Source organism: Elgaria multicarinata, chromosome 8, assembly GCF_023053635.1.
Source record: "Elgaria multicarinata webbii isolate HBS135686 ecotype San Diego chromosome 8, rElgMul1.1.pri, whole genome shotgun sequence".
Taxonomy (NCBI): Eukaryota; Metazoa; Chordata; class Lepidosauria; order Squamata; family Anguidae; genus Elgaria; species Elgaria multicarinata.
Window position 1 is genome coordinate 92984020 of NC_086178.1, and position 22557 is coordinate 93006576.

Sequence of the window (22557 nt, forward strand, 5' to 3'; positions counted from 1 at the left end):
AAAACACCCTACCAAGCAGAAATGAATTGTGCTCAAAATAAGTAAATTTAATTTGATGAAAGGACAAGTATCCAAAGCCCTCCCAGTCTAAACAAACAACATCTTACTGGTTGTTATGGGCAAATAAGAAGAAAAAAAAGAAGAGGTTCTTTCCCAATGTTATAAAGCCATGAAGATCAAAATGTGCAGCAATGTTCCCAAATAGGCACAGCAAATTCAACAGGGGTTATTAAGTTCCTCTCTTGACACTAGGTATGCCATGATTGGGAGAGGAAATGAAACCTAGTGTTTTTCTGAAGCTTTTTGCTTCCTTTTCAACAAGGATGTATGTAGGGGTTGATCCGATGAACAATAACTTGGGCTTTCAAAAACTTTGACAAAGCTCTATAGTACACCAAAGGCTCTGAAGGAAACAAAGCAACCATGGGGTAGGAGCACAGATCCTGTAATCCGGCTGCGGTGGGAGCTTATATCATTTAAATCAAGAACCTGTGGCATGGGCAACCTGTTACCTATACCACTCTGATACCATGCAGACATGGGCAGAGCAGTCACATCAAGAACTAATCTGTGGCCCAGGTACAGCAGACCCGTGGCATACGGTAGTATACACATAATGTAAAACCACTCCATAGGTTCAGATTCCAATTTTAGAATGCAGGCAGTTATACAGCTTTTTTTCTTTTCTTTTTCTTTTCATTAGTAGGTTTGGAATAGGGAGTCCAGGGAGGGATCTACACTACTGCTTTTAAAGCGCTTTAAAGCACTTTGAAAACGTTTTGAAAGCTGTATATGCAGTGTGTCCAGGTCCCAAACAGTTGTCAAAACTGTTATAAAGCGCTTTAAAGCAGTAGTGTAGATCCCCCCTTGGAATCAAATTGAAACTGGAATTGCAACCTTAATACTAAGCCATTCGAGGCAACAGTTTTAAGGGGCTGCACTTTTTGCATTGCAAATGAAGTTTTTCTTTCTGATGAATACCTTTGTCCTAAAGCAGGGGTGGGCAGAAGGTAGATTTCTAGATGTTTTAGACTTTACTTCCCAGAAGCCTCAGCCAGCATGACCACTCGTCAGGAATGCTGGGAGTTGAAGCCCAAAACATCTGGAGATTGACTTTCTGCCCACCCCTGTTCTAAAGAATAAAGGGAGGATGTACTGGAATTAAAAAGTCAGATTAAAAGGGGTCTATTTTGTGATAGAAAGAAGGCAAGAAGGAACGGGAGGTGCATGGGAAGTGGACAGCTGCATCTAAAGGCCATGCGATAAACGGTGAGTAGGCAGTAGTGAGCATGCCATAAAAAGCTCATCTGATGAACCCCTATGCTGGCTGGGAAATTATGGGAGTTGTAGTCCAACACAACTGGGGGGTGCCGGGTTGGGGAAGGCTGGTCTAAGTAAATTATTTTCTTCACATTGTTCACGAGAAGTAAATACATTTTCATAGTGATTTTACATTATTATACACACACTCACATTTAAGTAATATGAAAATCAGCCCGTAGGACATTTCAACTTATGGCTTGATAAAGTTTGCTTTGTCTTTTGTGGATCTTGTAATATGCAGTAATATATTTAAAATTTATAGGTTCAATATACATTTTAATCAAATAGATAATATATGGCCATGAAATCATGTTAGCCTCCCCAAAGGACCCGGAGTAGCATAAGAGAGGAGGGAGCTTGCCAAACCTTAACATCAGGATCTGCCAACTTTGAGTGGACTAGATGCATCAGCTAACCAGACATTGCGAAGAAATCCCAGCCCGTCTCGCAACATGTAGAAGGGCAAGAAATCCTCAGCCAGTTTGGGGAGTCGAAGAAACAGCTTTGCTAACAGTCAAATTCCAACAAGCTCATAAAGACTGATTTCACCATGTACATCTTTGCACAGTGGAGTTGGGACCAGGAGTGTCTGCTTGTGGTTAATCACATCGCAACACAGATGTATATGCCATTAAATAGGCCAGAGGTCTGTCTCGGACAGAGGTGGTTTTTTTAAAAAAAAAATAAAAAAAATTTCCTATGCCAAATTGACAGAAAAGTATTCCCATGCCTACCTTCATGCTAGAGTCCCCTTTTTCACCCTGTGCAAGGGAGAGAGAGAAATAAGCAGAAACAGAGAGGAAATACAGGTAGAAATAAGAGCTTAGAAACATTATAATCTGAGCTGACATGCAAATGGCTGAAAAGTGAAAGAGGTGCACTCTTGATAAATACATAGACTAGGGTCAGAACCTTCTTTAAAAAAGTAAAGTTGAAGTTGGCATGAAAGCCACACTGCACACATTCTTTTCTTTTGCTCCTGTATTGCAGCCTACCCCAACCTGGTGCCCTCCGGATGTGTTGGATTGCAACTCCCATCATCCAACATGGCCATCCTGATGGGAGTTGCAGTCCAACACATCGAGAATATCAGGTTGACTGCTCTATTGTCTCTGGTCAAACAGAGAATGATAAAACCTTACAAAAAGTTGCTTGAGCAGAAACAAAAGCACAGGGCATAATTCGTGCCAGGACTTAGCCCCGGCATCTGTTTTCAATGCCAGGATTCAGTCCTATAACATAAGCACCCCTAAATAACAACGAAATACATTTCCCTCTCCACTAAATGAAAGAAAGCCTTCACACAACTGGAGTTAGAGAGAAGAAATTCCAGATCAAAGAATGACATTTCTACTAGGACACTTCTAGACATTAAACATTGTGATAGTAAGACAGAACAAAATAGAGGGTTGGATCCACATTTAGTCATACCTAAGAGTAGAACCACTGAAATCAATGGGACTGGCATTAATCAGGCCTAACTCAAGTACCTTTTTTTCCAACTCGTCCACTCTAGTGTGGCTAAATTTGGATCTAAACCAGTATAAACAATGTTGGCTCTTATCATACTACCTTCAAGTCAACTTTGAAAAACAAATGATTTGTCTAAAGCCATGTATGTAGAGAGAATTAACTTTGCAATAATAGATCCTTATAAAAGACATTTTGGAATTCTGATACTGCATACAAACTAATGATAAGAGCACGGTCAAATTCTCATCCTATACTGCTATATACATAGAGATTTTGTCAAGATTAGGGAGATCTTACTCCATCTCCTTGAAAAACAGAACATAAATGGGATGGGTGGGAAAGAGTGTTTTTTTCTGTGTGTTTGTGTGTGTGTGTGCGTGTGCATGTGTACATGCACATCTTTTTCCAAAGAGGCGATATTGGAGGCAGGAGATAAAGGCTATTCTCCTCCCCACCTTCCCCATAGCTTCAGGCAACTTACAATGCAGCATATGGCATTCAAAACATGGGTGAGTGTGCTTAAACATTACGAGGAGAGTGGGTAGAACTGCAGTTTTGGTGGGCAGTCTCATGTTCTGTATCACATCTTGATCTTCCCCTAGTATGGCTGCTGCATTATGGGCACTGAGGAAAGGTGTGCAGCAGCTTTTCAGCTTTTCATATTGCACTGGAAACCAACCAACTTCACATTGGAGACAACCCCCAGGGGAATCTCTCAACTAGCCTTCAACCTGGCACCCTCCAGATGCTTTGGCCATCAACTCTCACCACCCCTCATGATTGTCCATGCTGGTTGGGGCTGATAGGAGATGTAGTTCAAAACACCTGGAGGGCAACACATTAAAGAAGGTGGCTCTAAACAATAGGCCTTTTGTCTATCCTCAATCAAGAGAAACCAGAGTTTAAATTAAACATGCTCCAAAGGAATAGCTCCTCTGAGCCCACAACCACGGTTTAAACACTCTCACTAACCATTTGCTAGCAGACTAACCATGGCTTAGTGTGTTGTCTGAACAGGCCCATTAGGTGGCAGATTAGTGGAAAGCAAGGTCTTTGCAGCGAGTGTCACCAGATGTAAAAGAAAGGCCGGTTTCTGTACTTGGAATAGATATGTATGAGGAGTAACTAACTTCAGCTAGAGCAGCTTTTCTCATTGCTGCATTTTTTTTTCAAGGTACAAGAGCCCAGTACTCTTTTGTACCCGGTCACCCTACTATTGGCTCAAAAGCCTCTTTCAGTTGCCATTCTTAACTTAGTATCTATATCACACCTAATGGAGACTTGTATATAAATAGGGCTGCTCAGAGGAACAACCCTCACATGTCGATGTGGGAGCAGAGTTACACCCGCCAGCCACACTGGTCACTGGACATATCTCCACCATTGATGTGCACACTGGCCATATACCCTGATGGCTGGCAACTGCACATGTGGCCAGTGTGGCAAGCGGTTCTAGGTGTATGCTGGCCTAGATATCTAGAGCACCTCAAAAGGCAATCCTGACTGGGCCAAGAGCCCTCCCTTGCATGGAGGTGGTCTACGCATGTAGGGCCACTTCACATGCTGGCTGAACAGGTGTCTGGTGTGCGGATCTGTAGTGGGGTGCATGGCTGCCAGGTGAGAGCCCATGCTTCACATTAATGTGTGAGATGTGTCTGTATGAACACCCCTGTTGTAACATGCTGAAGTAGTAATCAGAAGGACTGAGAATATGGGAAGTTTTTAGTGCAATGTAAAAGTTACCTTTGGGCCAGTAGGACCAGGAAGGCCAGGGGCACCCGGTAAGCCAGTCTCACCCACCTCACCCTGAGGAAAAGAAGCAAGGAAATGGAAGCAGCAGCAGAAATAGAGAGGAACCTTTTTTTTCTTTTCTTTTTTTTTTGCAAAGTCTTTCTGGATAAGAAGAAATATTATTAAGGATGTGATGGACAGAAATTCCGTAACATGCTTGCTAACCAGCCTGGGTGAGTGCAGCTAAGTAGTAGAAAAAAGAAAGGAAAAATTGGCAAGGCATAGGAGAAAGGAGACCCGCAAGTACTCTCTCATTCACAAAAATGTATCTTTATCAATATTGTGTCCTATCATTTCATCATTTATGGGTTCTTCATTTTCATGACAAACCCAAATACTGTCAGGTTGTTTTTCCTGTCAGTCTTGCCCAGTATTTCAAACAAGTTCCACAGGGCCTCATTGTTTTAACATATTGGAGGCTTTAAATCAGCTGAGAGCCACGCTCTTCCACTTTGTGTGAGCACTGCTAACCCATAACGCAAAGGAGGAAAGCAGCACCTACAATTTGAAGGTAAATTCTGGTCAAGTAAGGTTTTACAGGCTCCTTATAAACTCCACTCTGGGGCAAGAACCACTTTAAGCTTCATGTGTGAAGAATGGCTTTAGGACAACATCTGTAACAGAATGCTAGAAAAAAAGGTTTCCCATATTTTGAATCCAGGTATTTGATAATTGAAGGCACAGAAGTTTATCCATTCCCAAGATGCCTTTGCCTGCTTAGTAAAAACTTCCCTCTCAGTTTGACTTCCACCCCAGCCTTCCAACCCATTTCCCCAATCAATGGATAGTACCCATTCTTGGACTACCTTCTTATGGAGTATTTCCCCCCATCAATAACCCCCCACCCAAATAATCAGGCAGATGAATCACCCTCTGTAGGAAAAATATAATAACCCTTTAGTTGGTGCACACCCACCCACAGCTAATAAAGAAACCATCATTTTCACTGGAAAAGGTGGCCATAAATTGTGCATACATATATGAACGGAAGAATGGGCTTGAGGCCACAGGGAGGATATTTTCACTTCCTCACACAAGACAAACCTCTGACAAACCTATGCAGATCTAATGAGAGGTCTGCCTGATCTTGCAATTTCAACCAGAGTGCATACAAACCACGTACAAGTTACTGTTACACAATAGGCATCGGCCCCTGGCTGCTGAGAATACAAATTTCTGTTTATTCTATTTTCTTTTGCTGTTCTCTCTACCGAATTCTTTGTTGGCATTCTGTCTCTCCACGTTGCCCTCTTTCCTTCATCCTTGCGCTCATTTAAATGCTCTTGACTTGAGTCACCATAGATAGCGTGAGGTACTTATATGCATCAAAACCATTCAATGAGATCAACCTTCTCCGCCCAACAACCCCCATACAATAATGTTTCAGAGCAACATTAAAACTGAACGGTGACAACATATTATAAAGCATTAAAAGCCCAACGGAACAGCACAGTCTTTATGCTACTGTAATTGGCCCCTGCCAATCTGGATGGCTTTAAAAGGGGATTAGATAAATTCTTAGAGGAGAAGGCTAAATGGCTACTAGACTGACAGCTAAATATTACCTCCAGTATCAGCTGCAGGGTGCCTCTGTACTGGTTGCTGGGGAACATGAGCGGGATAGTGCTAATGCACTTAAGTCCTACTTGTTGGCCTCCCCCTGGTATCTGGTTGGCCTCTGTGCGAACAGAACACTGAACTAGATAGGCCTTTGGTCTGATCCAACAGGGCTCTTCTTATGACTTTCTGAGGTCAAATAAGGAAGGGGAGTCTCACTTCCCTTTGGAGGGAGTTCCATGGTCAGGGTGCTGCTACCAAAAAGGCCCTATCTTGAGTATCCACCAATCTGTCCCCTCTACATGGTGAGGGCCTTCAACAATGATCATAAATTCCAGGCAGATTCATATGGAACATAACTAGGGGAGAGAGACAGATATGTTTTGATTAAGGAGCACTTTTAAAGTATTTTAATACAGTCCCATGTGAATACTTTAATAAGCTGTTAAATGGCACTTGTAAAACTCTGTTATAGCAGTGCTCTATAACTATTCTATGCTTATACCTAATTTTTAATATCTAAAATGCTTTACTATCATTATTGATTGCCCCTGCCCCAAAGCCCATAGATCCAGGGCATTATTATTATTCTCATTTTGCAGATGGAAAACTGATGCTGATATAGTGACTTGCCCAAACCACAAAATTAGTCCAAGTTAGAGACTGAGCTTGAAACCTAAGTGTCCAAGATCCAGAGCCAACACTCCATCGGATTGCATAGATAAGGGAAGCATTCATTAGATAATCATGTATATTGAGTGGCTGAACTCTAGTGGATCCGGTTTAAATCAGCAATTTGAAGCATTTTCTATAGGCAATTCCAAACATTGTACATACAGAAACCCAACATTCAGCAAGACAATCACAGTATCCTGAGAGTTTATCTGCAGAGAGCATATTTGTTTGCAAGCATATTTGTTGTAATCATACTAAGCATTGTAAAAAGAATGTGCTGCTTCCTATAGAGAAAATTGTCACTGGGGAGCTGAGCTTGTATCTATGGAGGGCCATGGAATCAGAGTTGGAGGGTGACCTAGAGGTCATCTAGTCCAACCTCCTGCTCAATGCAGGCTCTTTAATGCAGGATATGATTACAGCATCCCTGAGAGATGGCTGTCTGCTTTCTGCTTAAAAGCCTCAAGCCAGTAGAGGCTGGTGGCTCCGATTAGGTGGGGATATGACATCATCCTGGTTGAACTATCCAAGGTGCCGAACCTATTCTGGGGATATGATTAAGCACCTTGGATAGCTCCTTTAAACATCTGGCTGGTTCTGACTAAAATCCAGAATGGATTCACAGCCCCACTGAAATCAGAGCCACCAACCTCGACTGCCTCCAGCAAAAGAGAACTGGCCACTTCCCATTAGGAAGTTTCTCCTAATGTTTAGCCAAAATGCCCCTCCCTGTAATTTCCACCTATTGGCTACATGTAACACTCTCTGTATGAAGGGTTAGACTTTACGAAACATTTTAGCAATATTTCTTTATTCTGCATCGCCATGGGTATCTTGTAGGCAGAGGGAGAGATTGACAAATCTAATAAATAAATGTTAGCTATGTGAAGGGAGGTTTTTGAAATAGGTCTTATTCTGGGTCAGTGGGCAGTGGAGTTGCTCAGGAGTACCATGGGCTGCTACATTTCGCACGTGAGCGGGAATGCAAAATAATTTTATTTTTTTAACCCAGAAACTGTAAAAGCCTCAAGCCTTTCCAGCCTTTCCGTACCCAGACGTTCCTGGCAAAAACTGCCCTAAGCAACTAAGAAAGCCTAGCTGTGCTTGAGAAATTGGAAACATCTCCAGCTCCACCCTCTTATAACAGATTCCACCCCTGAGAAATGACAGAGGTTGTGTGATGGCTCAAGAGGAAGTCACACTTACTTCAATCCCAGACACTCCCAGCCGAAGCTGCTCAAGGTAGGAAATGACGGAAGTGCTATGGCTAGGATATGCTTGAGTATCTGTGCATGAGGAAGGCAAGGATGGTGTATCTTTGCCAACACATTCCCAGATGGCTTCAGTCCGCTTTAATGCATTATATGTCTGCACATCTTTTATTTTCTAGTTCTGTGCTTCTCAAATGATTTGTTCATACCTTTCTTCCATGGTACCCCTGAACTCCAGCGTCTCCCTGTAAATGTCAATGAAAAGAAAAACAAAAAGCAGGTTTGCACTAGGCTGTGCTGAGATGAAAAGCCCTTTCCCTTTTGGAATAGGAACACAAATCAAGATGTCTAATGGTGGTCCTACTTGGAGCAGAACCATCGAAACATTGGGGCTTAAGTTAGACTAACATAAGGTACAACCCTTAATATTGGACAATTCGAGCTGTTAGGGATCCACATGTAGCCACCTCCTGGGAATAGCTGTGCATCTTTTGGAGGAGTGGAAAAAGCAGTGCCACACAGTAGAAAGGAAACATGAATGGAAGTCAAGATATTGAGGTTTTGATAGCCAAATTCCTCTCTGTTCCAGCAAGCGCAGTTTCCTAGCAAGTGCCTGGAACGCTTCCAATCACTTCTGAGTGGACCTCTGTCCACCATTCCAAATCACCCAAGGGCCAATCCTGACTTTTAAAACTGGTTTGATGTGGAGGAAGGGTTACGTATGAGCCCCACATGTGACCTCCACACATAAACAAGTATCACAGTAATGAACACACTCCACCAAGGAAATAGATGTAGATTCAGCACCCACATGACAAAGTCCCCAAACAACTAGACCCTTCAAAGGTACATGTAGGGTTATTCAGAATCTGTGTCTTTGCTATAAACTTAGATTTGTGGTTTTGAGATACATCAACATGATGGCTCAGCGTCAGGGCTCAATTAATCCTCACTACTTTATTGCAGTCGTCTTCCTTGGTCACTTGCAAAGCACAACTGACCTCTTCCCTTAGAATTAGAACATTTGACCTCATCTTGAGAACCCAGTTTATAACTCTATTCTGGATTTCACTGGATTTCACATTTTCTCTCATAAAGCACTTGAAATTTTAGAGGGAAGTTATATTATCTGATATTTATTCAGAGTTGCTTTACTAACCTTTGGTCCAGGAGGTCCTGGCAAGCCCTGAAGATAAAAGCATATGACATCATGTAGTAGTAAAAACCTGAAAATCCTCATAGCATTAGGCAGTGAGCTAAGGTCTGTACTTCATTTATTTCTACTTATACCCCACTATAATTTACCATTTGGTAGAGTCAAATCTGCAGTTTTTACTCTCAAAAGTAAGTAAGGGCATTCTAAGACCCATATCAAATATGTACTGTCAACAATAGATGTTCAATGTAACAGTAGTACAATTAAGCAATCATGTTGTATGGTTTCTTATATTTAGTAAATATCACAATCATTCTTCCATATACTCAAAACATTCCTCAAACTCACTGGGATGGAAAAAAGACTCCAGAATGTGACATTTTCTAATCATTGTTCTATGGCCACTAGTATTGCCACTTTTCCACCTGTGCTTTTCAAATTCTGACGTTTTGTCCAATTTCAAATGTATACAAACATTATTTCAGCTCTAGTTCAGAGCTAACTAAGATGGTTGAGATAACAACTCCTGTGCAAGCAAAGAATTCCAAGGCAATAGAATTATTCACACACTCCTTGCTAAGGTTTATTTATTTATTTATTTATTTATTTATTGCAGTTTACAGGTGAGTGACTCTGTAATCTTGCTAAATTTTCTAAAAAAAATAAATCCTGCCGAATCCTGCCATGGCATTTATGATCACTTAACCTAGAATTAAAGTAAAATGGGTTAAGTAAGAACCCTTGATCTAGATGGATCTCTTTCTACTCCCTTCCCCCATCCCCTGGACCATGCAAACAAATCGGAAGACTGAAAGGAGTTCAGAGGTTTTTTATCCTAGGGCAGCCTACCCCAATCTGGCACCCTCCAGATGTGTTTGGACTACACCGTCATGACCCCCTAATGAGCGTGGTAATTGGGTGGGCTGAGGATGATGGGATTTGTAGTCCAAACACATCTGGAGGATGCCAGATTGGGGGAAGGCTATCCTAGTGCATCTGATTGAGCAATTGGGCCTTTAGTTGACAACACTCAAACGAAGCAGAAAGAACATGGCCCCCTGAAGCAGAAAGAACACACTTCGCAGCTTATTCATCCCTTCATTAATCCATACAACCATACACAACTGTTGAACAAGCCTGCCTTATGCAATGCTCTTACCAGGCACTGAAAAGTGAATCATTTTCATGCAAGCAGATGCCATGTGTGCATAAGGGGGGGGGGGGGATTAAATACATACCTTTCCATCCTTGCCTGGTTTCCCTGGTTCTCCTGCTTTGCCCTAGGACAACAAAGAAATGTGTTTTTCTGAGATACCCGGCATTGTGGTCCTTATTTTAATGGCCTGTGATTTCTACCTTTTGAAGATGCTGCTTATTGTTACCTGGGAATGGCATTGTGAGCAGAACATCAAAGGGGCTTTTATAACATGGGCTTCTGTTGAGAGTGACATGATTGCAGCCAGAGTGTGACTTCCTGAACCTGGTGCTTTGTATATGCTGGGGTGGAGGAAATGGCATTCTCATGCAACTCTGTCACAGACAGATGAGAGAAAGTAATACAGTCTTTGATGCAACACCATCATTGGATAGCCATGAAGGTAAAAGGCAACCCCGAGAAAAGAGGTAAAACAGGAGAGAGACAAGCAATCAAGAAGAAACTTACAGCTGGTCCGGTTGGGCCTGGTTGTCCTGGAGTCCCGGGGAGGCCTGGTGGCCCAGGTGGCCCTTGGATTCCTGCCTGTCCTTGTTCACCCTGAAGATATTTTTTTTTTGAAAGCAGTGTTACCATCCATGTAGCACAGTGACATTGGAGTGTGATATACAGCAAGCAGAGTCTGAGCAAAGGGAGAAGAGCCAAGCCAAGCAAGTTGCAGTTAGTAAGCACCTGAAGGGGGTTTCCAAAACTCAGGCAAAGGACAACGGTAGATGGGCATCTGTGCAGATTCCTGAATGACTTTGTCTGAAAGCTCCCATTGAGGGGAATGAAAATTGCAATCAGATATTAGGATGGGAAAGGGGGTGCAAATATTAAACCCAATCCAATAAACCCTTACAATCTTTCATTGGGCCAAGCTACACATTATACACAAATGTGTGACACTGTAACCTAACAATCCTTTTTGAAGAGAAGAGAATTATTCCAGAGGATCAGGAGAAGAGAAATGGGCATGCTTGCTGGGGATGATGGGGATTGTAGTCCAACCTAACTAGAGGGCACCAAGTTGGGAAAGGGTGCTATAGACTGTAAGCTTTCGGGGCCTAGGGCCATGCACAATCCAGAGACAGTTCACCATGCTTAGGTCCCACTGAAATGAATGGGTCTGCAGTTACTCACCGCTAACTCATCTCACTGATTTCAATAGGATTTAAGCATGACTGAGGGTGTTTCCAGATGGAGGGCTCCTAGCCCTATGAATCAAGACATTGCATAGCTATTCCATCCTTAATGGATGTTTTTTTTTTTTCGTGGTAAGAAAAAAGATGGAAGAAGCAATGGGAAAACACAGTAAGGTTACAAATTGAAAACATTGTTATCTGGACCCTCTACAAAATTCCATGAATGAGGTAGGGTGATTGCATAACAAAGGCCTTCTCTAGAAGCACCATTAAGTTCTCTGGATTGGGGCTTTGTTTTTGTTTCTCTAATTATAAAGTACTTGCTTATTATTGTAGTTATTCTTTTTAGCTGTTGAATATCGTCCCTTACTAGCAGAACTCTAAGTGCATCTAATTCTTCTACATACACACACACAGTTTCTGCTGTGTCCTTTGGAATTGCAACAGTCAACATTGCTTCTTTCCATGCAGCTTTTTTACACTGTGTCAAAGTGGTTGTCTGAAATTGCCTTTAGTGACCCCTAGCAAAACATTCAATCCCCACACTATGAAGCCACTTGGTGCTAAGTGAAACAGAGAGAAGAAGCTCCAATTAAGGGTTAAAAATAGCACAAAGTGTGGCGTTTGATCTCTGACTTGCTCCCCTTTGTCCAGTTACATTCCAGATGACTCCTAGAGGGCCATTCCAGGCTAAAAGTATTCATAAGCTTATCATAATGCCACTGTAACAGAGGCTTTGAGTGGGTTGGCATTTCAATATAGGAGTACTCTGGCTGAACCATCTGCACTCATCTACAGAAACACACATAATACTGTCCCTAAACAAAGGGCATTGAATGGAATGCATGAGTGGTTGTATCCTCCGAAGGATGCTGTAGGCAGCTGAGCCGGTACTTGCCAAATGCCCACTTATAAATCTCGGCAGATATACAAATTAATTCATGCCAGTGCCTGAATCCAAACTGCCACAGCTACCTCTAGAGGAGAGGAGAGCTTGTCAACAGAGGCCCTATTACTGCTATTGGTGTAATCTGTCTGGAAAGTCAATGTATGTTCCAATGGAGGAGGTCAAGATTAGGCTTTTTATTTGATGTAGCATTTCTGTGGTTTACCATGACTACGTTATCCCAGAAGAACCAACATTTTGCACAATACACATGTGAAGGTTGCAATCTTATATACTCTTACCTGGGAGTAAATCCCATTGAACTCAAAGGGGTTACATCTGTGTAAAGATTTATAGGATTGCACTGTGAAGCAAGTCCCACTGAATGCACTGGAACCAACTTCTGATTAGGGATGTTACAGGATTGCACGGTTAGTGTGATGAGCAGATGCACATCCCTAAACATGTAGTGGACACCTGTTGGGAAGCCATGGCCAATCGGGTCTCTCTGTCGTGTGTCTCTATTTAGAGAATACTTCATCAGGGCTGCAAAACATGTTTGCCTAGCAAGTGAAAAACACCTTCCAGCCCATTTGTTCGTTTGTCTGTTCTAGCCAGTTTGTTGAGCCTCTGGGCCACCATACACGGCTAATCAATGGTTTTCTATTTGATGGGTCAAGGTAGGCAAATGCTATTGCAATATAATGTGCAGAGAAGCTCTGAGATATTGTTCTCTGTTCTCCTGCAGATATTCAACAGGACTGCAAGCAAGCCATTTGCTCTCTCTCCCAAAAAGAAAAGAAGAAGAGACCCTTTCCTCAAATACATTCTGTGACAATCAAGTCCTTCCTCCATAACGCTCTTTCTTATAGCATCTTGTGTGGCCATGGAATAAATCCTTCAGGAAAAGCAGCCCAAATATTTCTGTTCATGCTTAGCCTCTAAAGTGAGAGTGGAAGCATATGAGTGAACTACAACCAGGTTGTGGTGGTGTTTTCGATGTAGAGGCATGTCAGATGGGGCTATGATTGAATCTTCAGAGAGATCCCTGTTTCTCCTAGTTTTAATGAAACCCTCTCTAAGGAAGGAAGGAAGCCGATTAATCACCAGTTTCGGAAACGAAAACAGCTTAAACCAGGAAAAGAAGAAGGATACCTGGAAGGTGCGTCTCTTTATGACTGGGGGTGGAGCCAGCCGCACTGAATTGAGAAGAGGCAACAGCTGAAGAAGACCGAAGCAGAAGGCCACAGGGCAAGGTCACAAGGCAAAGGAGGTCAATAGGACATCAAAAGTCATACAGAACAGCCAATGAAGAAAACGGAAAGAGGGGGAAAAGGAAACAATGAAAGGATGTAATGAAAGGAAGTTGCAGTTCAGAGACAAGAATGAAGGGCATCGGAAAAGGCATTTGTCACTGGGTACCTCTTGGCAAACCTCTGAGCTCTTCTACGTCCCATTGCATCAATCACATCAAGAATGCTAATATGGGGGGGGGGGTATCTGGAGCACCTATAGTTGGCTTTGGTTTTGCTCTTCAGGATTTAGATCACTCAAGTTTTAAATTACCTTTTGGTGATACAACCTGGGTAAAACTTACCCATTGAATCTGCTACGTCTCATTGCAACGAAGTATAGTTACTTCCTCCCTTCCCAACTGCTGCACTCAGTCTGCTTCTTCGCTATTTTTTCTATTTTTCCTATTTCCTACTTTCCTATTTTTCTACTATTCTTCTGTTTGTTTGTTTTCGCCCTTCTTCTTCACTGATAATGTTTGTATTTTCTTTATAGACCCATAGAGTTTATTCCTCTTTTTCTTAGTAGGTGACTCTGCCCTTGTTATTCTTGTTATTACAACAGAGACTCACAATTAATCCTTTTTCATGGCCTAGATAGGTCCTACTCTTTATCACTGATCCTATTTTACTCCCTGTTAGATTCAGGCCTTCGCTAAACCAACCTGTTATTGTGTGATGGAGGGGTGAAGATCTTACGATGTTTTTATCGTGAGATCCCCCCTCTGTTTACACGCAGCGCATGACGACCTCAGAGGGAGAGGCATCACACCTGCCATTTTCTATTTTTAAAGAGACCGAAGCGCATGATCGCTCATGCGCAGAAGGTAAGTATTTTTTTTAAAAAAAATAATAATTCCCCGCTCCCCCCACCCCACCCTGATGGGCGCAGAGCTCCTGAGGATACTGGTTGCCATCTGCCCAGACAGTGGGGAGGGGGCAGGCCAGCAAACTGAATGGCCACTGCCCTGCCTCTATGCTTCTCAGGTGCTGGAAGAAGCCAAAAAAAAGTTTTAAAAAATGAAGGCCTGTGCCTCCTCTAAAGCAAACAAAACAAAAAACAAAAAAGGGGATGTGAGGAGGCATGGGTGCCCATGCACAGGCGCTCGTCCTTGCTTGCAAAGCCCCACACTCGCACTCCTTCACATGTGGAAGATGTGGGGTTTCTGGGGGCAAATGGGGGGTTCTGGGGGCTCACACATGTTCCATACCAAAGGAATCTGTTTCATTTTACAAACATGGCTCTTAAAAAACAAACACATCTTTGGAGTTGGATGAGCAACCTACAGGATATTCCCTGTCTCAACCACTGCATGTGATCATCCTCACTAAGAGATATTTCTGCAACTATAGTCACTCCTGATTTTCACCAGTGTAAAATGCAAAGAACAATCAGGTCTTGCTAATGCTCAAAAACATAGGTGCCCATAATATTGCATTTTTGGGGCTGAGAGGTATGCCTGCAGGTCTCCCATGACAGTGGCTGTGTACACTTCCTCCCCTTATTTATGGCTGCTTGCTCTTTAGTGCAAGCCAAGTTCCAGTCTTGTTGCAAAGTGAAATGTCACCACAATATTGCAGCATTGCAACCCAGTCATTCTGGGCTGTTGGTTAAAAATAGAGAACACATTATGATGGTGAATTAGAAGCGTAAGGCTTGGATTAAGAAGGCCACAATTAACAGCAGATCCAAAGACCACAAAGGGGCACGGTCAGTGAACCACAGAAAAAAGCCACTGTGGTCCTTGTAGTTCTTAAAATGAGGTGATGAAGCCAGATGGATGATTGAAAAGTTGTGTGTTACATGTGTTCTGGTTAAGATACTAAATCTGAGCACACGTGGCAGTGAGGAGATTTTGGAATGCCATTCCGTCTCATAGAGGCAGCCTGGACCAAGAGCTTCCAACCATCATTCCATATCCTGCTGTTTTCTCCTAATGTCACAGTATCCCTAATAAGAAGCATAGGATCAACCAAGGGACACTTGCACATATCATACAATCCGCTCCAGCATGGTTCAACACAAAGGACTCCTCATGGGGCAAGAACTAAAAACACAGTGGAAACTGGGTGGTAGAGAGAAGATATATTTACTTGTTATGCCCTTCCAATAAAACACCTAAGCAAAAAGTGCACGATAAAGTTTAATTTAAAGTAAATTGCCTTTCTTTTTCAAAAGTTGGAAAGCTGAAAAAGGTGGGTTGGAATTTAATGGAATGCATGCATGTGTTCTCTCTCTTTCTCTCTCTCAGTCCCCCACTCCCAAACTCTGATGGTGCCAATCTCTATGAATTTATTAAAATGAACTGCCACAACTAGACTGCAGAGAGAGCTACTGATCATTTATTTTAAATTTGTGTCTGTTTGCATGTGTGTATGTCTGGCCTGACCCTACCATTAGGCAAAATGAAGCAACAGCCTGAGGCAGCAGATTATGAGGGGCAGGGAGTAGTGGTGAGGTGCTAGAGGACAGAGCTCTATGGGCACCACATAGCCTGCCCTGCACCCCATGGCCTGTGTCAAAGGTAGGTAGACATGGGTGGGTCCTTGCTGAGGGTCTTCATCTCAGCAGGGGCCCACTGACCACGGCCACTGAAAAATTGCTCCTTCTCTTCATCCCTGCAATGTCCTTGTTCACCTGCCTCCACGCCCTGACTCAAACACTGGTGGGGGCCAGGAGGAGGAGCAGTAGACGCCACCGCTTGCTTGCTCACTGGCTCTCTGCCTGTCAACCAAGTAATGATGAGAAAAAGGGTGAGGAGAAATAACTCCTCACCCTCTTCATGAGGTAGACTCATGAAGAAGAGGGCTCACTGAGAGGTCCCTGTCAGCAGTCCCTCAAAAACACGGAGATTGCACTGCCTCCACCCCCTTAGCTCGCCTGCTGCCCTCATGTGTGGTAGGTAGAGGCATCCAGCCTTGAAGCAAGATTCAACTGCTGGTCTGGTTTGTTACTTAACATAGAATGGGGGTGATAGCGTGGCGCCATTTTGTTTTTCAGCTCAGGCAGCAAAACCTCCTGGTGTGTGTGTGTGTGTGTGTGTGTGTGTAAGAGAGAGTACAAGTCATGTGAAAATTCTTAACGCAACCGTAAGACCTATTTGCACCTGGTTTACAGACCTCTCGCCCTGTGAAGGGAGTGAGCACAAAAGATCCTGTCCCAAGGGTCACTTTCAAATATTTTAAAGGGACACGAGCTGAGTTTTATGCATGTGCTTCTGTAACACTTAATGAAATGCTCGTCGGTTTTGACCTGAATTCATAATGTAAAAAGAATAATCAACCCTAAATAAACATTCTTGAGATTCCTCTCATTTCCCACGATCAGAAACTGAACTGAGAATGGTTGAGCTGGCATGATTATGACCGTGCTAATTTGCCTTCCCTTCTACTGAAAATCCAAAACATAGTAGCCTGTGAGGTATGTATTTCAACTCTGTTCCTCTGGTATGGCTTCTCCAGTGTCCCACTGACATGTTATTATAGTTTTAGGGGGTGGTGGTGTCATTGTTGAGAACTTGCAATATTGGATCTATCTCCACGTTCTTTTGCAACAGGACTGGCTGCAGTGAAACCATTTCCCCCCCACAAACCTTCAGTGTAAGGATCTGATTAGAACGCAGAGCTGCAAGTGTGGTACTTAGGTATTCCTAGTGGGGACAGTGAAGACACAGTGACACAGAGCTGGGTCAATTTGATTCATTATAGCATCAACAGCAAAACAAAATTTACTCTCCCAACTCTAGTCGGACTTCAACTTGCAACTGTTGCCTTTTTTACCTGTTTTGGTTACCTCATCTGTCCTCAAGGCTTGTATTGTATAACACATGAATAACCTCTTGATGTGTTCATTTCCTCCATTGAGAGAACAGTATCAACTTTCCTAACGTGTTGCCCAACGGAGGGGCTGTGGATACTATATAACAGAAGGGTTGGATTTTCAGTCCTGACTTTGCTGGCAGTAGAGAGGAAGGGTAACCCAGGCCATAGATCTGTTCATATACCATCTAAAACTGTGTCACAAACATTGCAGTCAGAAGAAACCCTAAGCAAGCTAAAATGAAGTTATCTATGTTACTTCTTTCTCTTTTTGAAAGCAAGGGATTTGGTTATTCTGGAGCAAAGAAATGAAATCCATTCATCTTGATGCTCCACAAAGAAAACTCAACATGTTGGCCACGGATAATTTGAAAATTATTGTTCACTTGAAGAGCAACAGTTATGAGGTTGGAAATTGTGACTAGTGTCCTTAGTCCATCCAAAAATTCCGGCTAGCACAAAAAGACAAGATTTCTTGACTTATGTCTCTAAGAGTCCAAAAATCATGAATCTTCATGACATTCAATTAAAATAAAAGTTTTTTTTTAAAGGTCTAAGAAGTATTGTGGTTTTGAAGCCTTTAAGGCGTTCTTTTTGGCACCACCTTGAAATCAATTTAGCAACGTTTTAAAGAGCAAAAAACGTTTACCGTTCCTATGATCAGAATCATAAGTTAAGAACTTTAGCCATCCTAGTTCGTACTAGGCTTTGGGTTCCTCCCCTCCAGAAACAAGGAGCAGGCTATAGCTTAGTACATAACATAGGAGAGAAGGGCTCACACTGTGCTCCCCTTGCAAAGCATTGCCAGAGCCTCTCCACTTTAATCTGTTGTGAATCCCCAAGGGATGAGAGCACCCTGTGAGATGGGAAAGTTGAATGTCTTAAATAATAATAACGCCAGGATCCAAGAGTGACCATAAGCAGAAACTGCCACACTGTTTTCTCTTTGTGGTCCTCTGGTATGTTTAAATCCCCACCGCTTCTCTTACATTGTGGTCAGTTTCTTCATCTCTTCTTCTTTTCACTTTTGAGCAATATGGGGTGAGCGTGAAGCCAAGGAGAGTAACTAAACCCAGAAAAATGCTCAGGCATAGCTTTTTTTTTAATGGGCCTTTTATGAGGTTGGAAACGGTGACTAGCGTCCTTTAGAAAAGAAGAAAAGACCATAGCAACCCACTGGCATGGCTTTTCTCAATAAATACACTTGGCCTCCCATTTTTGTAAGTAAACAGGCCAGACGACACAGCCAGGCAGTGTCTTCCCCACCCTCTCTTAGTTGCTCCTAAAAGGTTTGTTATCTCTGTGCTGTTGCCTTCCAAAACCCTGGACCAACTTTCGCTCCATGCAAATGAGTCTGGGATGAGGACCAGATCTTTTTTATTTGGGAAAGCCACCAGAAGTGTTTGTGTCTGTTTTTACCAGGTTAGACCTCTCAGTTTAGCCCTCTGAATCTCATACCATATACACTTTTCTCTCTGGTAGTAGTGCCTGCTGTATATGGCAGGATAAGAAAACAAATTATTTTCGGGGCGCGGTCAATTGATTTGCAGAACAAACGCAAAATTATTTGCAAAAATTTGCAGGCAGAAGACAACGTCTTCTCCCTAGAGGTCTTGCAGCCAGGGAGGGCGAACAGCCTCTGGCATTAATGAAACAATGAGATGTTGCATTGCAATGGTCCCAGTGAATGACAGTCAGATTACTTGAATCTTGTGAAAGATTGCCCTACTTTTTTCTCTTCACAAATGCATGGAGTCGAAGGGTTTTAACCATAAGTACTTAAGTTCTTGTGTGTGTGTTTGTGGGTGTCTAGCACTTTTTATCTCTCTCATTGTCATGCTGTTGACTCCGGGCATTGCAAGATTCCATCCTGAAGCACACAGAGGTTCTTCAGGTGCATCTGTTAAACTAGGACACACAAGAAGGATTGGCCCTACCATTACGCAGAGTGAGACAGATGCCTTAGGCAGCTGATTTTGGGTGTTATGAAAGTGTAGCAAACGGATAGTTGTCTGATTTTCTACTGTGTTTTTTATTTATCAGATGTTTGGTGGGTTTTCTGCCTCAGGTGCCAGCTTTGCCTACTGTGTACCTTGACCTGGAGGGTGCCATTCACTGTTGTCCCTTAAGCAGCAAAATGTCTTGGACCAACCCTGAATGCCTCTTCCCCTGGCATTATAACATGTCAGGCAATAGGATATGGCCATATTTTGCAAGGGGAGGATGTACTTTCGACATACCTTAGGAGTTCTGACTGAGTTAATCCTCTACACTTCTAAAAAAATATATAAAAAATCTTCTAACTAGGAGCCTTTCTACATGAGGCTTTTATTGTGCTCCCATGCTTGCTCACTCATAGTAGTTTATAGCTCCTTTACAGAATGTAGTCATCCTCCAGGGCTTCTCCTGCTCTTTGCAACCATTTCCCCACCTTTTTTTAGATCAAGGTGTGGTATTATTTAGAAATGGTGGAATGAGACTCTCATGTAATTTCAATTTCACTATACCACAGTGCCATCTAGTCTTTGTGTGATGAAACATATAGAAAGGCAGAGAAAGGAAAACCCCAGAAAAACATGTGTAAAGGAGCCGATCTTAATCCTGCATAGAATCTGGATGCAGAAGCCTTAATAAAAAATGCAGGTTTAAAGCCTCATGTAGAAAAGACCTAGATAAGGATTCAAATTTAGTCATAGTTATTAAAAGAAGAAATGTGTTTGAGAACTACTTGAAAATTATTCTAATTTGATGTTCAAATATGAATTTCTATTAAGGATTACTGTATACTGTACAGGCGTAACCCATTCACTTTTTCTTCAACTCAAAGTCTTCTGAACTGAACATATGAATAGAAAAACAATACTGAATGGCTAACACCTTATCTGAACTGCCACACTATCATCAAGTAGCTATGGACCTGGATTACATGTAACAACCAACCATGGGTTATTTAACCCTTGCATGGTTGGGGCCATGTGGGAATAAGTGAGCCATTTCAGTTTTTTGTCCAGTACAGCATGACGTGCAAGCCTGGAACATTGGGGATTGAGGGAGAAACCACCCAGAGTTTTAACCCGACAACAAACCATGCCTTAAAACTCTGGGTTTTTTAATCCCTCAAAAAAAGCAGAATTCTGGGATTGCACGTCACACTGAAAACACAGGAATGAGGCATTCCTGGGTTGTTCTGTAAACTGTATACAATGCAGAAGCGGCAAACCGGACAGTGCACTCACTCATTCCCATGCATGTCCAAACTGGACCATTGTCTTGTTAAAATGAGAATTTTCGCCATGTTGGGGGTCATTTAGTCTTCCAATCTCTTAGATGTGCAGTGTTGCCTTTTAATGTTATTTTAATAAAAACCCTCAGATTTATAAAACAACAATGGGAGGAGGGGGATTCAATACCACAGAAGGTGCTAATATGGTAGGAGATTTCATGGAGTACGACGTGGCCAAGATCCAAGAGAGGGAGGTTATGTGTATTTTATACCCCTTCCCCACCAAAACCATAGGGAGGTTAAACTGGGAGTGAAATCCTTCCTAGAAAAGTCTGTACTCTCTTTGCCAATGAGCCAAGCCAGGCAATACACAATACTTATGGGATGGGGAAGGAAGAGGACCGCAGGAGTTGGTGATGGGCCTTCTTAGTCGACACATTCTACATCTCCATAAAAGCCATTCAAATAAACGGGATAATATACAGAGGTCACTTTAAAATAACAAGATGAGTCTGCTTACCCTGTGTGGGTAGTCTTCACATTGACCCTGCAAAGGAGGGGATTAAAAAGAAAATAGTTTAAATCGCGAACAATGGAAACCAAAATAGATTCAAGGAGACAGGTTCATAGCAGGTGCATGCTTGGCACGAATGCATCCGTTTCAGTGGAGATAATGCTGGGTTTATACATCATGAGAATTGGCCTGCTCTCTGCTAGAACAGCCTGTACGATTCCTATTGTACTCTTTAAAGCAGCCTTCCCCAACCTGGTGCCCTTTAGATGTGTTGGGCTGGAATGATGGGTGTTACAGTCCAACACATCTGGAGGGCAACAGGTTGGAGAAAGCTGTTATATGGTTTCCTTCAAAACGATTATCCTGATTCTTATTTAACGTTTAGAGTAGTTGATCACGTATTTGATGTAATATACGGACTCACATGTTGCTGTACCAGTAACTCCAGACCTGCTCACATAACCCGTAACTCTTCATTTCTCTCTCATCAGAATTTTCTTGACTTTTGCAGGGAAGGATTTCATTTGAAACTTTCCCAGTTCTCAAGCATATGTACGATTTTGACTTTAGATTCAAATGTATGATGATTGCCCCCCTCGCCTCCCCGAGATGTTGACAATAATGCATTGATGGATATTAAGACTCTTCATTCTACCTACATTAACAGGGAGTTCCAGATTGGTTTGGGTCCTACTTTCTGGAAATATTTGTGTTCAAATCCTCTTCTACAGTCTGAGGTTAATCTTACCTTTTCTCCTTTTTGTCCAGGGACTCCCTACAGAAAACAAACAAGACAATTAATGAGCAATGTTGCATACAGAACAGTGATGGGGGAAGGCCAAAAGAAGCATGAGAAAAAAAATAAGTGTTAGTAGAATTACTTACTGGCTGCCCTTTGGGACCAGCTGGCCCCTTTGAGGGGGGAAAAACCCAAGCAAAGGTTTCATTTAGTGAGAAGCAAAATGAACAATATGACAAACATGGCAGCACACGATATACAGTCTGGGACAAAATTTTGGTATTACAGACAGGAAAGAGAAGTAAGCTTCATCCTCTTGTGAGACTATTCTCATCTATGAGCACGTCTAGATGGGGCAATATCCTGGGGATTGTCCCTGTGCGTCCACATGATGCACAGGGGATCCCGGGAGCAGGGAGGGAAGATCCCTGCATTTCCCTGGCATATTGCTCTACACTTTTGTCTTGGTTTTTCCTGTGGTCCCGGGATGATCCCGAGACCGTGGGATGTGTGGGCGGCTGTCCTGGTTTGTCCCTGCTCCTTGCGAGTAACTGCGAGGAG

The 22557-nt window shown here is 42.6% G+C and overlaps 1 protein-coding gene across 1 annotated transcript in view; it reads right to left on the bottom strand.

The window, feature by feature from the left end:
• Window positions 1–22557, bottom strand: part of COL13A1 (collagen type XIII alpha 1 chain) — a 121519-nt gene that overhangs the window by 71363 nt on the left and 27599 nt on the right. The window contains exons 6-14 of the mRNA XM_063133018.1: window positions 22006–22032; window positions 21264–21290; window positions 17295–17351; window positions 10850–10939; window positions 10425–10466; window positions 9190–9216; window positions 8240–8275; window positions 4540–4602; window positions 2058–2084 (exon numbers count right to left, since the gene is read on the bottom strand). Coding sequence (XP_062989088.1) covers window positions 2058–2084; window positions 4540–4602; window positions 8240–8275; window positions 9190–9216; window positions 10425–10466; window positions 10850–10939; window positions 17295–17351; window positions 21264–21290; window positions 22006–22032 — 396 coding nt within the window. The remainder of the gene's footprint in view (window positions 1–2057; window positions 2085–4539; window positions 4603–8239; window positions 8276–9189; window positions 9217–10424; window positions 10467–10849; window positions 10940–17294; window positions 17352–21263; window positions 21291–22005; window positions 22033–22557) is intronic.